Source organism: Leptidea sinapis, chromosome 19, assembly GCF_905404315.1.
Source record: "Leptidea sinapis chromosome 19, ilLepSina1.1, whole genome shotgun sequence".
In the NCBI taxonomy this organism is placed as follows: domain Eukaryota; kingdom Metazoa; phylum Arthropoda; class Insecta; order Lepidoptera; family Pieridae; genus Leptidea; species Leptidea sinapis.
The window spans coordinates 1512480-1528523 of NC_066283.1; the positions used below are offsets into that span (position 1 = coordinate 1512480).

General features: G+C 34.5%; 1 protein-coding gene across 2 annotated transcripts in view; it reads right to left on the reverse strand.

Moving 5' to 3' along the window:
• Window positions 1–1828: 1828 nt before the first annotated feature.
• Window positions 1829–16044, reverse strand: part of LOC126969898 (uncharacterized) — a 104029-nt gene continuing 89813 nt past the window's right edge. For both annotated transcript variants that reach the window (XM_050815516.1, XM_050815517.1), the window contains exons 12-13: window positions 12661–12834; window positions 1829–10158 (exon numbers count right to left, since the gene is read on the reverse strand). In XM_050815516.1, the coding sequence (XP_050671473.1) occupies window positions 9990–10158; window positions 12661–12834 (343 nt within the window). In that variant the 3' untranslated portion in view covers window positions 1829–9989. The remainder of the gene's footprint in view (window positions 10159–12660; window positions 12835–16044) is intronic.

A 16044-nucleotide genomic window follows, 5' to 3' on the forward strand; every position in this document is an offset into this window, starting at 1 on the left:
TAGTTTCGTTTGATCCTGAACAAGTAACTGTACGATATATTTTTAAGTCATCTTCGTATAACTCATAATTTGATTCTTGAATACTTTTGGAAATACCGTTTATAAACAGCGTTATTAAAAAGCGTTTATAAACAGTTTATAAATTGCGATAATTTTTCAATTTTAACTTTGTCCGACAAATACTTGAATTTCTTTTTATATAATAAGATGATTAAATATTTTATACACTGTTTGCACCCAATGTAGTTTTCCTTATGCTAATTTTTATTTTTTTTTGTTCCGTGGGCTAAAAGGTTACAAATTACGTTACTTATATTTTATTAAAAAGGTTATAAAACATTGCTAGATGGATCTCCTTAAGAAACAGTGTTGGCAACCCTGCCACACATGGACCACGTTAAGGTGACAGTGCACTCCAGCCAAAGCACCTTTGATCTCAATAAAGATCAATTATCGCTAAGATAATACCAATTAGAAACGCTCAACAAATTTTGTTATATAATCATTATTGTTCATTAATTTATTGATATCTATTTGTCGCTATATATTTGACCACACATAGCATGCAATATTAGTACCTTCAGAAACTAATAGACTGCGGTATTGGTTATTAAACTCAATTACAATTAAAATTGTTTGTATTTTGCGCAAAAGCCACAGAAGAACGCGATAAGGGTTAGTCGGTTCATGATGACGGAAATGATAAGGTAACATTCTAAAATACAGTCGCATACAGTGCTATCTCCTATTTTTGAAGTCGGTTGAAAACACGCACAATATGCAAATTATATCTTTTACATATTTTCTATGGATAGTTAAGTTAAGAAACCTACCTGAAATCCTGATGTGTATGAATAGAATGAACATAAACATTCAATTTAGAAAAACTTTCAATTTAGATGCACATGTGCAGTTCCGTGGCTAGTGCGACTCCAAGGCTTGCCAAATGGCATAGTTGAAGGTCACTAGAGGGATTTTCGTTCGTAGAAATCCAACAATCTGTATAGAATAGAATTATATACTTGCACGTGGTAGCTACTCGATCCTGCATAAATTCCCTATTATATAAAAGGGGCTTTATGATAACCGCGCACTCAAGCCAAAATGCTTTTAATGTCAATTAAAACAATCAATATCCAAGATAATATTAATTATGTGCAAGAAATTGTTATTATCATCATTGTTTATTAATTCATTTGTCGCTATTTATGGGACCACACATAAAATGTAATAAATTATAAAATACATATTGATTATTTGAATACCGGAGAAATCACATGAGCGTTTCTGTCCGTTCAGGTTATCGTATGCTCTTTTTTATGGAGGCACCTATACCCATGTCGTATCGTCACAGATCCAGGTGGTGTGGAGGATACCCTAGTTGATGGCGTGTGAAGTGATGGCAGGGGTCTAGTCCAACAGCTCTTCGGAACACTCCACGTGATAGCTGCGGTTAAATGGATCGAGCTGATACTGGGGTGCACCAGAACAGAGATGACAGCTATACTCCATGTGGCCGGGACCTGCGCTATGTAAAGCGCTAGTTGAAGTATTACGTGCTCTATTTATGACGCCCAGCTTCTTCGATGCGAATTTGGCTTTGCCCTCCAGATGACCGCGGAATAGGCAATCGTTCGAGATTTCGAGATAATATTCCGATACGGCTGTTAGGCGAGGCTTTAAGGGATATTGTGAAAAAAATGTTGAATCATTTTTGAAAATATATAAGATTTTAAATCTTATGACTGGCTATAACAATTGTGGTGATGAGGTGACAACCTGTGGCATCGGCTAACACGTAGATTATAAAATGTAAATAAAACTTCACTTGTGTACTAGATATTTGTATTTCGTTACCAAATCAACTATAATTAAAATATTATTTATATACCAGTCAACGTCTGATATGAGAGATCAAATATTTAATTATTGCTTTTATAAACATAGGTACGTACTACATTATACGATACTTTAAAAACAAATATACCATAGTTCAATCTATACTTAACTACACTATTTCTCTAAAATTAAGGATTGGTCTCCGCTGCGCTCCAACTAGATACCGCAGGCGTAGTCGCAAAGTGCGGCAACTAATACTACACCCAAGTGGGTATACTCGAGCCAGTCTCGAACAATGTGTGACGTTGACGTGCCACACGTTCTGTTTAATTTTGCTTATAATTGAAACTAAAATGTCGGGTTTCGTGGTAAATCTTTGTAAAAATAATACTACAAGAAATTGGAAAGACACTGGGATCACATATTATCACCAGTAAGTATTTTGTATTTTATTAATATCAATGTAAGATAGCACGAAGCGTATGTTAGAAAATTTTAAAGATGCCATTGATTGTCAAGATGCCACGCAGCACACAAGCATCTAATAGTTGCCGTAATAAAAAAGCTATCATTCTTATTAGGTAGTGCGGTATCTAATTGGAACGCAGCGGAGACCAGTACTTAATCTAAGCTATTTGTGTTTCATATTTTCTAATTAACGTCTTTTAAAACAACAATATCGTTTATCTTACACCAGTAAGTGGTAGGCTTGTTCACGCAGGATGCCGTGACGCAGTAACTAAGTAACAATTGAAATTTAGTTTAGTATGAAACGTGCAGTGAGATTTGACATATAAGTTTGAAATAGTAATTACAATTTACAATATGGCGACGAAGTATAACTGGTGGATTTCGGCTATCTCCGTTTTTTACAAGATTATAGCCGTCATCTGTCAATCACTGCACGTTTCATACAATCGCTTTTTCCTTAGAGAGTTTCGCTAAGCTGTAATGTGCAAGCTATTATAGATATTATATCCATTTTTAGGGCAACGCAGCTAGTAGTAAAATAACTGGGTAAATGAGACTTAACATCTTATGTCTCAAAATTAAGAGCGCGATTTGGGGTTACGACAAGAATAACTGGGCGGCCCTGCATTGTTATGGTTGGGGCGTATCTCCCACCACCAGGTGACCGTGTTGGTCGTCTCGTAACTTGTTCTATACATCAACAGCTGCAAGAAATAAGTACATAAATACCTCGAAAATCAAAACACGCTTTATAAGACACTTCTTGACAAAGATTAGGTTTTGTGAATGATACTCTTTGTACCCAGATAAACCTTTCTTGGTACTCATCTGATAAAAAAATTTATGTTTGTTCTGTATTGGCCAATAAACTAAAAAAATATATCAAACCTGACATCTATTTTATTTATGTAACTTCACTACAAAAATACTTTCGAATCAACAAATCTCTACTTCTAAACTTAGGGTCTGCAAAGCCGTTATTAATCTTTTTCTTTCAAATTGAAACTTTTTCGAACGAAATATAAAGAAAAGATCAGGATAGGAAGCGATCCCCAGCCATTTATTTAACGGATAGAAAGTGTTTTATATCAAAGTTAATCTGCAATTTTTACATGCTTTTTATTAGCTTCAACTGTATGTATGTTTGTTTGTAACGAACGATTTTGACCCACTTTAAACTGAAAACCCAGATTTCGTTCAAATTTCGTAGATTTATCGAAGACTGAATGACAATACATTAATTTGATAAAAATTATTCTATTTTTCAATTTGCAATAAAAGATTTTTGTTAATTTACATAATTTTTTTCATCTATCATCAATAAGGCAAGAATTGATGTTAATTTTAAATTTCAACCATTATCTTTTAAACTAAAGCGTGTCTTTTAGTTTTTTCAAAACTATGTTTATCTGTTTACTTCGTGAAAAATTGTAGTTATATTATAAAATATATCAAATGAAACCAAAAACAAAACGCAGATTCAATATGGCCATATTCATGGTGTTAGTGTCCATTAAGTTTTATTTATTGAACTTACTCAGTGAGCTAATAACAAGTATCAACCTGTTTTTATACAATTAACTTGTTATATATTTTTTATCATACGACATTTCATACACAATACTTTTAATTTTTCATAGGGGTTGGTGTATGCCGCTTTCTATTCAGATCTTTTACTATTCATTAAATAATATATAAATTTAAACATAAATGTATATACACAAAAAAGAATAACAATATATTGAAACGGTGCTGTCTGACACATATTTACTAGTCGTGTAAATTAAATATTAATATTTAATAAAATTGTTATAAAACGAAGCGTTTATTATTGATAGTTCTCAGTTCTTAAGCACATTATTTCGAACGGATGGGAGTTTTAGACTATAAGTGATTTAAAATCCTATTTTGAATAAAAATATTAAAATTTGAATTTACTGTGGCGTTCACAAGTGCCTTATTGACGCTAGTCATAAAATAAAACCAATTTTCTCTCCTTACTTAGATCAATGAAATATATAAAAGCACCAAAGACAAATTTTAGTCGAAATGTCGCCAACAACCTAAATAGCCAATAAAACTAAAGAAGTACAAAAAAAAATAGTCAATAAATAAAAAATATCATTCGGCAACCCAAAAAGACCCCAACTCTAATGTAATATACCACTATTAATACCACCTACACAACCGGAACGGTAAGTGCTGGCAAAAAACTACAGCTACTCTAAAAATATTTACTATATTAGTATTAAAAACTATTTAAATAACTATTTTCAGGGCATTGATAGGTGTCTGCGCGCTCCGACAAGTGCCGCGCTACTTACTAACAATAATGATTGATCCGTACAACTTAATAATATTAATTCGTATATTTAATATGCGTCTCCTATATCTGGTAGTATTTTATATAGTCCTACGTGGATTATGACTTAAAAAGACTTGTCCGTAATTGAGCCTTTAATAAAACAAACGTTTTTGAACTGAAACTTCTTTAGAATCGTTGTGATTTCAAAACGGATGCAACGGAAAAACGACAGGTAAGAGACACAAATACAAAATGATGAAGCCGGCAAAGAATGAGACAGAAATATGCATACTATTGAAGTGAAAACTTCTTTATCATCGTTGTGATTTGAAAGTCGATGAAACGAAAAAGCGACAGTAAAAAGAGCAGTCACATCAATTCATAATATTTAACATGGGAGATAATGAGATGGGAAGCATAATAAAATGTTTTGGTACCAGGCGATCGTAGTTAAAGATGAGATTGTCTTAAGTATGGCGCGAGTATACCTTAATATATTCTGACTTCAAGCGCACGACGTATTACTTACATAGACACCAGGAGAACATATTATTATATAATATATTAGTGGTGGTAGGAATGTCTTTCATAGCGGTTGAAATCATGTGTCATCCTAGCAACACGTACCAGGAATTCATATGCAGTTTAGAGGTTCATGCTCCATGCAGGTTTCACTTCTGACATGTGTACTTTGTACGCACGCAATGTTTTTTTAAATAAACGTAAACAAATGTTTTGGCGTTGACAGTTGAAGGCAGATAACATAAATGCCATGTTGACATAAGGCTAGTAATAAAGACTATATATTTTTGCTTTGTAATGTTGCTATATTAAATACAGTGGCAGAAGCTTTGATATTTAATTTAACAAAAAAACGCAAGTGTTAAAAATTATTGAAGTAGCTATTTTAGATTGCCTAATTTAATGTTTCATAGGGCATCGTAGTTTGGATTTGTTTAGTGACCGCAAAATTAAAAAAAAAACACACTCTATGGACTAGTTTGTCTATGGAAAAACGGGACAAGTCCTTTAATAAACCACTGCCCACGATGCAGATTAATTACAACAAGAGTGGCTCGAGTACGCCGATTTTGGCGTCGTATTTGTTGCCGTATGTAACATGTACGCCGGCAGTGCGCGCGAACACCTATCAAACAATAATCTAAGCAATTTTATTATTAGATAGAATTTACACACAAACAAGTGAATAAAGAAAACTTTCCATCAACCTCCCTCGATGTACATAAACTAAAAAATCGCTTAAGGCATCATCTCGTGAAGATATACATAGCTAATTACAATATCTCTTTGTAACGACTTAAAAAGATTCAGGTCTATGTATCTACATAAAGTTGAAGAACATACATCTGTATTCGTTCTAGAATCTTGGCCTTTGATATTTTTACCTCTATTATTTTTATTTTCCATTTATATAAACGAAAAATTTTGTTTGAAGTCTAATTAGTGCCTCGGGTGAACTTTTTGGAAGTAATTTCTCATACAAATATTTTTCGGTTACAGTTACACCGGTTATAGAGAGTATAACAGTAGAGCAACATTAAAATCAGAGTTTTTTTCTATTTACCGTGTATTTATTATTGAAAGTCTGCTAAGACAATTCTAATCGTATGCAATTAATAGTAGATCAACTAAAAATTTCGTTATTAAATGACGTTTCGTAGTTCCTGAAAAACGTTCCAAGCCACAAACTTCATCAACATTTTAAGGAATTCGTGTTTAAAGTTTAATAATTATTAGTATATTCCATAAGCCATCATGTCATTTTAAAAGTGACAGTAGGTCTGCCATTTTTTGTCAGTCCGTTAATATGAATCACGTGACCAGTTTTGTTTTCCTCAATTTCGTCATTATTGTGGTTTGGAACGCTTTTCTGGAATACGTCCAATAAAAAAACTGACTGATTTTCTTTTTATCTCGTAATGCTTTACATTTATCTATCTAAATTGTTTTGTATTAAATCCATAAGATGTTTAACAATAACATTGATCGAATTTTTAATATATTTATTAGGTTGTTTCGTTTATACAATATTTTACAGCAAGCTAGGAAATATCTTACGTTATATTTCCCCACAATATATGTCTACAGGCAAGTTATGTTTCCCGATCGTACCATAAATTCAAACAACATTGAAAAAATACAATATTTGAACTTCTTACTTACACTACATTAAAATTATTAATTTTTAACAATTGTTACGAAAATATATTAAATTACAACTAAGTCTTCTATCGTTAAACTGCCGAGAATCTAGATATCTATACTTTAATTTAATATTAATGATTTTACAATTTAATTTGTGTTTACGTATCGTTTACGTCGCAAAATGATTCTTTGGCACAGTTTTTGTGATACATTTACAACGATATTAATTTAGAGTGCTGATTATACATTAAGGATCTAACCATCTATTGATGATTACATTTATATCATCGCCTGGCACCACTGTGCAAGTCTTATAGCGTATAAAAATAGTATAATACGCACCTAGGGAGAAAAGTAGGTCATTCTCACCCGCGGAATAAAGACGCGAGTGGTTATGTCCTACTTATCTCACGTGGTGCGTATACGATTTTTTTTCTCACCTGGATGAATTAGCTCGCTTAGTCGTCTTGCTGGGAGAGAATTGGCCACTTTTCTCTGTCGTACCAGGGACCTAAAGCGAGTTTTTCATCGAGGTGGGGAAAAAAAAATATTATTTTGTAACAAGTCAAAAAGTAACACATGAAGCGGTTTGCTATAAACCACCTCTTTAGCTTTGCCTCGTAAAAGCCACCTAAATAACTATTAATTTATTTCAAAATCATACAAAAATGATTGTATGCCAATGCATGTAATCAGGCCTAGCATTCGTGTTACAACAGCACACATTACTTGGCAGTTGCAAAAACAACTATTATTTAATCGAATTATTTACCCTCGATATATAATGTATTCTTTGTAGGTCCAACATCAAATAAATGTATGAAGAATTATACAGCGCCTCTAACGGTCTATAAACGAAACTAGGTAGTAACAAACACACTATTATTTCCTCTCAGCTAAAAGGTTTTTAAATCAAAGGTTTTTTCGATAAATAGTTAAATGCAACACATTTTTTTTAATTTGTCGTAAATTGTAATACGTACAGAACGTGGCGTTGTGATGATCCGACGTAATGTAATAGAGAGAATTAATTCAAGAAACGTAAAATTTTCTAGCATGCATTTATGATTGATTTTGTATTCATTGAACAGTGAGGTAAGGGCCTGGGCGTTGCATATAACTCTTCATACAATATCTGATAGATATTTTACGAACAATAACTCGTAATAACTGCGAATTGCTCTGTTTCGAGTAGAAAATAATTCAGAACCGAAGTACCGCTTGCAATAATATTCCTACACTCCATATATATACTCAATAGTTTAAATATGTGGCGTGCCATCTTGTTACGTTACATTAAGTCTATGTTTTATTGTGGCTCAAATTAATAATTACAGTATAAGTATAAGTTAGTTAAAACTACTTAATTAAGTTAAATTACGTCACAGACTAATCAACCAATAACCAACAATAATCAACGACATATTGGCTATACATCTCGTAAAACAAATATGGCGTCATAATAATACTTTCATATATTTTTTGGGTTACGTCTGTTTTTCTTTAATAAATATTGTTCCTCTATATTCTATAAATTGTAATTCACGGATATTTTAATGTTGCAATTAAATTATTTATATTAAGTAAACAAATATTAGGAATAAACATCACTTGATATGGTAACACTTGGTAAAAAAATTCAGGGCGAACGGGTGAAGCGCGACACGACTGGTTTTGTTACAAACACGCCCTAAAACATATTTTCTTATAAAAAGTAACCAGTTTAATTATACAGTGATGAAATATCGTCATCGCTTCGCATTACAAATAAATAAATTTTTAAACTAGTTGGTAAATCCTATACTGTCCCCTGCAGCGAGTTAATATTAGCTCCTCCACTCCAGTAGCCAAGCGGCCTAGGCTCGTACCAATTATTACTCTGGACGGAGCTATAACTTGCTTTGAGTTGTTGCCGCTCTTATACTATGCGTATCTTTAATCTTTGCACGAGTAATAAAAATAACTCATGCAAGTTGGCAACGTCGCACTGTCCTGTGTAATTTGGGTCAGCTTGGGTGACGCCGAGTCGGTCTAGTCGGTCACAACATTGCGATTTGGTGCGTAAATTAAGTGAAATATGCATACATTTCTAGAATGTGAAAATATGTCATTATTTTGTTCATTCAAAACATATTATATTTTCATACGTAAGTAAATAACAGCTAATATTCATTATACTTAGTATTTTGTATTAGATATTCGATAAAAATGAAAGATTTACATGTTCTCAGTATGAAAGTAAGACTACAACTACTACTAGTAGAAATGGCATACGCACATAGTAAACAATTGGCACGCATTTGAATCTATCACTCCGTCCAGTGTAATAATTGGTCCGAGGACCTAGGAAAGAAAGCATTACTTCATTGACCACTAAATTATACTTTAAGAGTGTGATTGTTAAGTAATTAATTACATACAATTTGGCAATTAAGACAGTCTTCTACAATATACACAAATCATAATTTATTTGCACTGTCCCATATGTATGGATATAGATAGTTAAACCACTGAATCATTTATTCAATACTCTGAGAGCGTGGCGATATGTTTAATTTTGTACGAAGGGATACTTATCTCAAATTTATTGAAAGATTTCGATTCAAAAATCAATGTTTCCTTTTAACATCATACAGGGTTTTTGTCTGACTAATTGAAGATGTTTCATACCTAAATATTCCAGGAGATAATATTATGAAAATAACTTAATATTTTAAATACAATGTTATTTTATATATTGAAGTTATTGTTTTAACTTTAGTATTTTAATGTGATAGCAATATACATAGTTCATAATTATCTATCTTGGCCGTTTTGCATGTTCAATTATGAAAACTCCTGCACATCTCCGAAGGCATTACGACGGCCCTATTTCTAGGTCTTACGGAATAGGGACCAGCCCAGTGTGGAATAACACACCACACATTGCATCGCTCCGCGGGACATGAGGGTTTGAACATACTATTATTTATAATCTATTGTTTTTATATACATTTTATGTATATTTGCTTTATTCATGTCTGAATTTAGCTTTTAAATGATTTAATTGATATTCTGTAACAACTGCGCGTCTATTTGTGATTTCCATTCGAACGTGTATATTTTGATATAAGCACAACGTGTGCACGATAACATGATACCTGCATCGTATACGAATGCAACGCGTTCATGTCTCAAGGTACCGTGCGCACGTTAAGCTGCATATGTCCTATTTGACGTCCTTCAGTTCGAGTACATTCTTGGAGGCTATGTCGACGGTGACAGTTTTGCTGATGGTCGATAGTTGTTCGTTCGTCTGATCCAATTGTTCTGTTACGATCCGTATGGAGGCGACGCGCGCACGACGGTAAGCGATCAACGTGTTGATGCCGAGGTATCTGAGAAATAAATCATTAACATTATTTGGTGCGCTTTCAAACAAAATGCCTAAATAGTGAGGAGGAGACCTTCACCGAGGTTACAAGCACACGAGACGTAGCAAAGTGCGGTGTGACTGTGGTTATATCGGGGTACGCTGGACCTCCAGTAGTTTGGTATAATTTATTAATTTTTTATGGAAGAGGAGGACAAACTAAGGTTCAGGTCACCTAATTTTCACCTCACCAGTGGGTGGCTCCCTGGCACAGGATGGATAGATTATAGGAAAAAAAAATTTATTGAATTAGGCGTTACTTTGCGGAAATCCATAATTATACAAATGATTTAAGTTTTCTTTAGTGTTAATTCCGCCAATATTTGTTTTTAAACAATTCGACACGTGTTTCGCCTCTACACGAGGCATCCTCAGGACGTGCTGTCTCGCCAAAATCTGGCACGAGACTAAGACTAGTTTCGTGACACTAAACATTAAAGAAAACTTAAATCATTTGTATAGATTATAGGTACCAGAACGGCACCTATTTCTGCCGTATAGCAGTTATGTGTAAACATTATTGTGTTTCGGTCTGAAGGTAGCTAGTGAAATAACTGGGCAAATAAGACTTAACATTTAATATCTCAAGGTAACAAGCGCAATTGTAGTGCCGCTCAGAATTATTGGGGTTTTTCAAGAATACTGAGCAGCACTGCATTGTAATGGGCAGGACGTATCAATTACTATCACCTGAGCGTCCTGCTCATCTCGTCTCTTTTTCATAAAAAAAAATATGTTAAATGATCACCGCCACAACGAGCCTCGCAGGCAAAGAAAACACGTTCCACAGATTGGTAGTACGTATCAAAAAGTTTCTTGAAAGCAGTATTGAGGAGAGCGCCACACTTCGAGATGGTGAGCGAAGGTGGATCTGGACGGCAGGGCTTAAACGCTCTGCACACCACAAAATAAGATATCAATCCCACCATATGAATATCTGGCATTCCTCTACAGAAAGTGCTTCCTTATGCGGTGTGGACGATGCGACATACTTTAAAAATAAGCGTCCATACATACATATCACATATTATATATATAAAAGCATAAAAAGGCATTAATTTTCTCAAATTTCATTCCTTTACAATTATTTTTGATGTCATTTTAAACATACTAGCATGCTAACATACTATACTGCTACCGCTTCGGAAACAAATGGCTCTCTGAGAGAGAAGAAGCTCTCCCAGCATTCTTTTTTTTACGCTCTTTTTAATTAAATATACAATATTGTACTGTCATTGCTATTGCTAGAAAATAATCATAATAGTATCTAATATATAAAATTTTCGTGTCATGGTGTTAAACATTGAACTCCTCCAAAACGGCTTGACCGATTCTCATGAAATTTTGAGTGCATATTGGGTAGGTCTGAGAATCGGACAACATCTGTTTTTCATCCCCCTAAATGTTAAGGGTGGTCCACACGATTTTTTTTTTTAATTTTTTTTAATTTTTTGTTTGATTATGAGTCAGCTTAAAAATTACGATCAACAGTTAGTTTTGTATCGCGATTATAATATCGGCAATACAACGTTTGCTGGGTCAGCTGGTATTTATATAAAGGACTAGCCGTTCCGCCCGTTTTGCTAGGCGAATTTTAAAAGGAAATAAATTAAATTTTATTCATCTTATTACAAATATAATAAAAAATAAGTAGGATCGCAGAAATATCTAAGATAAATTTCGCACCGAATGGTGTTAGTTTCATGTCGACACGATCAGTGGTTTAGGCTTAAAAGAGCCTCGAACAAGGACTATTTTCATTATATATATACTAGCTGACCCGACAGTCGTTGCTCTGTAGATAATAAAAAAATTCTGTTTTATAGGAATTTGCCATAAATATTTCAAAACATCAAGAATTATTTCGTAAAAAATGCTCCCTGTTGTTATAGTGAAATTGTTTCACAGTAGAACTGTCAAACCGTGCGTTACTAAATTCTCTCATAGAATGTCTATACAAAAGAAATATTGAAAATAAGAATAATTATGCGTTCCAAATCGAAATAAAAACTATTTTATCTCTCAAGTTGGACTAAACTGTACACCATGAAGTAATCCGCGTTAAAATCCGTTCATTAGTTTTTTTTTATGGAATAGGAGGACAAACAAGCGTACGGGTCACCTGTTGCTAAGTGATCACCGCCGCCCACAATCTCTTGCAACACCAGAGGAATCACAGGAGCGTTGCCAGCCTTTAAGGTACGTTGTTGTTGTACGCGCTTTTTTTGAAGGTACCCATGTCGTATCGTCCCGGAAACACCGCACAGGGAAGCTCATTCCACAGCTTTGTAGTACGTGGAAGAAAGCTCCTTGAAAACCGCACTGTGGAGGACCGCCACACATCCTGATGGTGAGGAGTGAGTTTAGGAGTCCATCGCGAACAAACAACGTAACACGTAATTTTTATATATTTAGATATATATAGAAGTTAGGTTCTGTAAGATTATATTGTAAGTTAGTTGTTCACCTCGCAGCCACGTAACAGATGAGCAGCGCGCCTCCGGTACAGAGCACCCTGGTGACAGGCGTGGGGTAGAACTGCACGATGACCCACGCGAACAGGCCGGTGCACGACATGCAGATGAAGGCCAGGATCGTGCGCAAGAAGTGCACGCACGTGAACCCACGCTCCCACACCAGTCTGCAACCATACAACACGCCATATTTATTTAAACACATTGCGCGCACGAAGTAGTGTGATGATATGCATGCAAGCTAAGACAATTTATACATCTAGATACAGCCTCTAGCTGCCAGACAACCGATGAAAACAGGCCAGAATTATTACTTTATTGTACGTGACAAGCTACGTCTTTGACTGCATTTAGTGCTCGACCGACGCGTCGGTGAGCGCTGACGTCGGTCGTGCGTAGCGCGTATCGTACGCGACCGACGTATCTCGTCACCGCGACGTAGCTGTACCTACGCGCGTAGCAATTCTGCAGCGCTGGACTGTCCTTTTCATTGTTGCTACACCGATGCGTCAGCGCTGACTGCGCGATTTGTATTTCAATTTGTGTTAGAGTTAGGTTAACTGTCAACCTCTCCTCTCCTATCTTCTCTTTCAGCCGAAGAAGCCGTGAATGTCTTTTACACACAAATTCAAATAATCATCAACTCTCACGTTCCTTTTGCCAAAATTAGTTCATCTAAATTCCCCACCTGGTTCTCTAAACCTTTAATAAAATGTTTAAAACGCAAACTCAAAATATGGGCCCGTTGGAAATCTTACAAAAACCTGCGTGATTATCAGGAATTTTCACTATTACGTAAACGAGTTAAATTGCTTCTTACTACATGTCATAATAAGTACATTAACAACGTTGAAAACTCCTTGAAGAATAATATTAATTTTTTCTGGAAATATGCATCTTCTTTAAAAGAGTCTAACTCAGGTTATCCTCGCTTAATGTGGTATGACGGTGTCGAATCTGATGATCCTAAATTCATAGCTGATATGTTCTCTAAATATTTTCACTCAGTCTTTGAACCCGGTTTCGATGGAGCAATACTATAGTATTGACCAATTTGAAAATATAAGTTGCGACGCCGATCATACTCCGCTAATTGACAATGTACGTCTCCACAGACCCAATATTTTAGCAGCACTCCAAAATATCGACCCCAATAAAGGCGCCGGTCCTGATAACATTCATCCGGTTTTTCTAAAGCGTACTTGCAAAACGCTATCTATTCCTTTGGAAATTATTTTTAATAAATGTTTATCCTCTGGTTACTTTCCTAGTATCTGGAAGATAGCTCATATTACGCCTATATTTAAAGCAGGAGCAAAAAATCAAGTCGCAAATTATCGTCCGATCTCTATACTGTCATCTATTCCAAAAATTTTTGAGAAATTGGTACACCAAGTCGTATACACAAAGCTAAAACACACAATCATAGAACAGCAACACGGTTTCGTGGCTGGCAGATCTACTTTGTCAAATCTTCTTGTTTTTACTGATTATTTATTTAAAGGCCTTGACAATAAAAACCAAATTGAAACAGTCTACACAGATTTCCAAAAGGCATTTGACAAGGTGGACCACCTACTGTTACTAAAAAAATTATCATACAACGGTATAAAAGGTAACCTCTTGCGTTGGTTTGCTGCTTACCTAAGTGCCCGAGTACAATCGGTAGTTATTAATGGTTTCATCTCCCCTACAGTCAACGTAACGTCAGGCGTACCTCAAGGCTCTATACTTGGTCCATTGCTTTTCACACTTTTTATTAATGACATCTCTGATTGCTTTAAGTCTTGTAAGTTTTTATTATATGCAGATGATTTAAAACTATATTCCCATATTGTTGACTTCAATGATGTCCTGCTTATGCAGGAAGACTTGAATAGGTTAGATGTCTATTGCAAAAGTAACAAACTATTTTTAAGTTACACTAAATGTAAGCATATCTCTTTTACGAAAAACAAAAATAAAATTGAAACGAGATTTACACTAGGCGATCAAGAACTTGAAACAGTTACCTGTATTCGTGATCTTGGGGTATACCTTGATGCCAAGTTGACACTTAATGACCACATTGATTACATAGCGAATAATGCATATCGTATGTTAGGCTTTATTACACGCGTCTCTGAGGCATTTAAAAATAAAGATACATATATGTGTCTTTTTCGAACACTTGTGCTGTCTCAGCTTGAATATGTCACCCAATATGGAATCCGCTGTATAAGGTATATGACCATCAGGTCGAGATGATACAAAAGAAATTCTTGCGTATCCTAAACTTTCGCTTGGGTGGACGAAACCACTACAAGAATCTCTTAAAACAATTTAATATTCTTTCATTAAGCCAGCGACGGAGTTTAATTGAATTAGTCACTCTGAGAAAAATATGTACGAGTGAAATCATATCCTCAGAATTGCTTCAGTTAATCGATTTTCATATACCAGCCCGTGCTACACGCTCTAATAATTTATTTCATCTCTCAAAAACCAGGACAAATACTGGTATACGTACGCCACTGCACAGAATGTTTGCTCTCCATAACTCTAGATTTAATGATGTAGATATGTTTTCGTGTTCCTCTAAAACTTACAAACTCAGAATAAAACAAATCCTGGCACAAACAGAGTAAGTTAGAAATCACGTAATTTTATCTAAATTGTAACAATGTCTACCATGCATTATGTTAGATTTATTTATCAACTGGTTGTCTGCAACTAAGTGTAATGTAAGTGTAAATTTAAATATTAAGTGTACTTAGTGAAACTGTTTAAGGAGACATCCTTGTGTCCATATTTCTATTTTTACTTTATCTACTTTATGTTTAAGGATGTATCTGTATTTGTTTCCAAATAAATAAATAAATAACCTCATTTTTTTTGACAATTCCACATCTGTCACAGTCTATCTAGGCGTATAAATGATCTAAGAATGCGGGCATGGTGACAGTTTATTAACACTACCAACCGAACAGACTTAAGTTCCGCTGCTTATGCAGTAAAAATATTCGTTCCGTTGCAGTCATTGCAAGGATTGGTACATTTTAGTTACTTTCGCAGCAGATATTAATTATTTTTGCGCTGCAGACGATTCAAATCAATAAATATTGTAACTATTAATTCTCACTATATTCAGGAAGACATAATATCATGTGTTCATAAGATACAGTACATTTTTGATCAAAGACAGTTCGCCACTATTTTTTGACGTGTTCACAGCTGTGATAATTAACGTCTATTCAAAGCTTCCAACTTTCTTAACGTTAGTTTTACTCAAAATATTTATTATTATAAATCAAATATTATGTACTTTTTACTATTCTAATGCTATAATCTGTAAAAACTTTAGCGTCCGTTCCCTAATTATGCTTGAACAGATACTA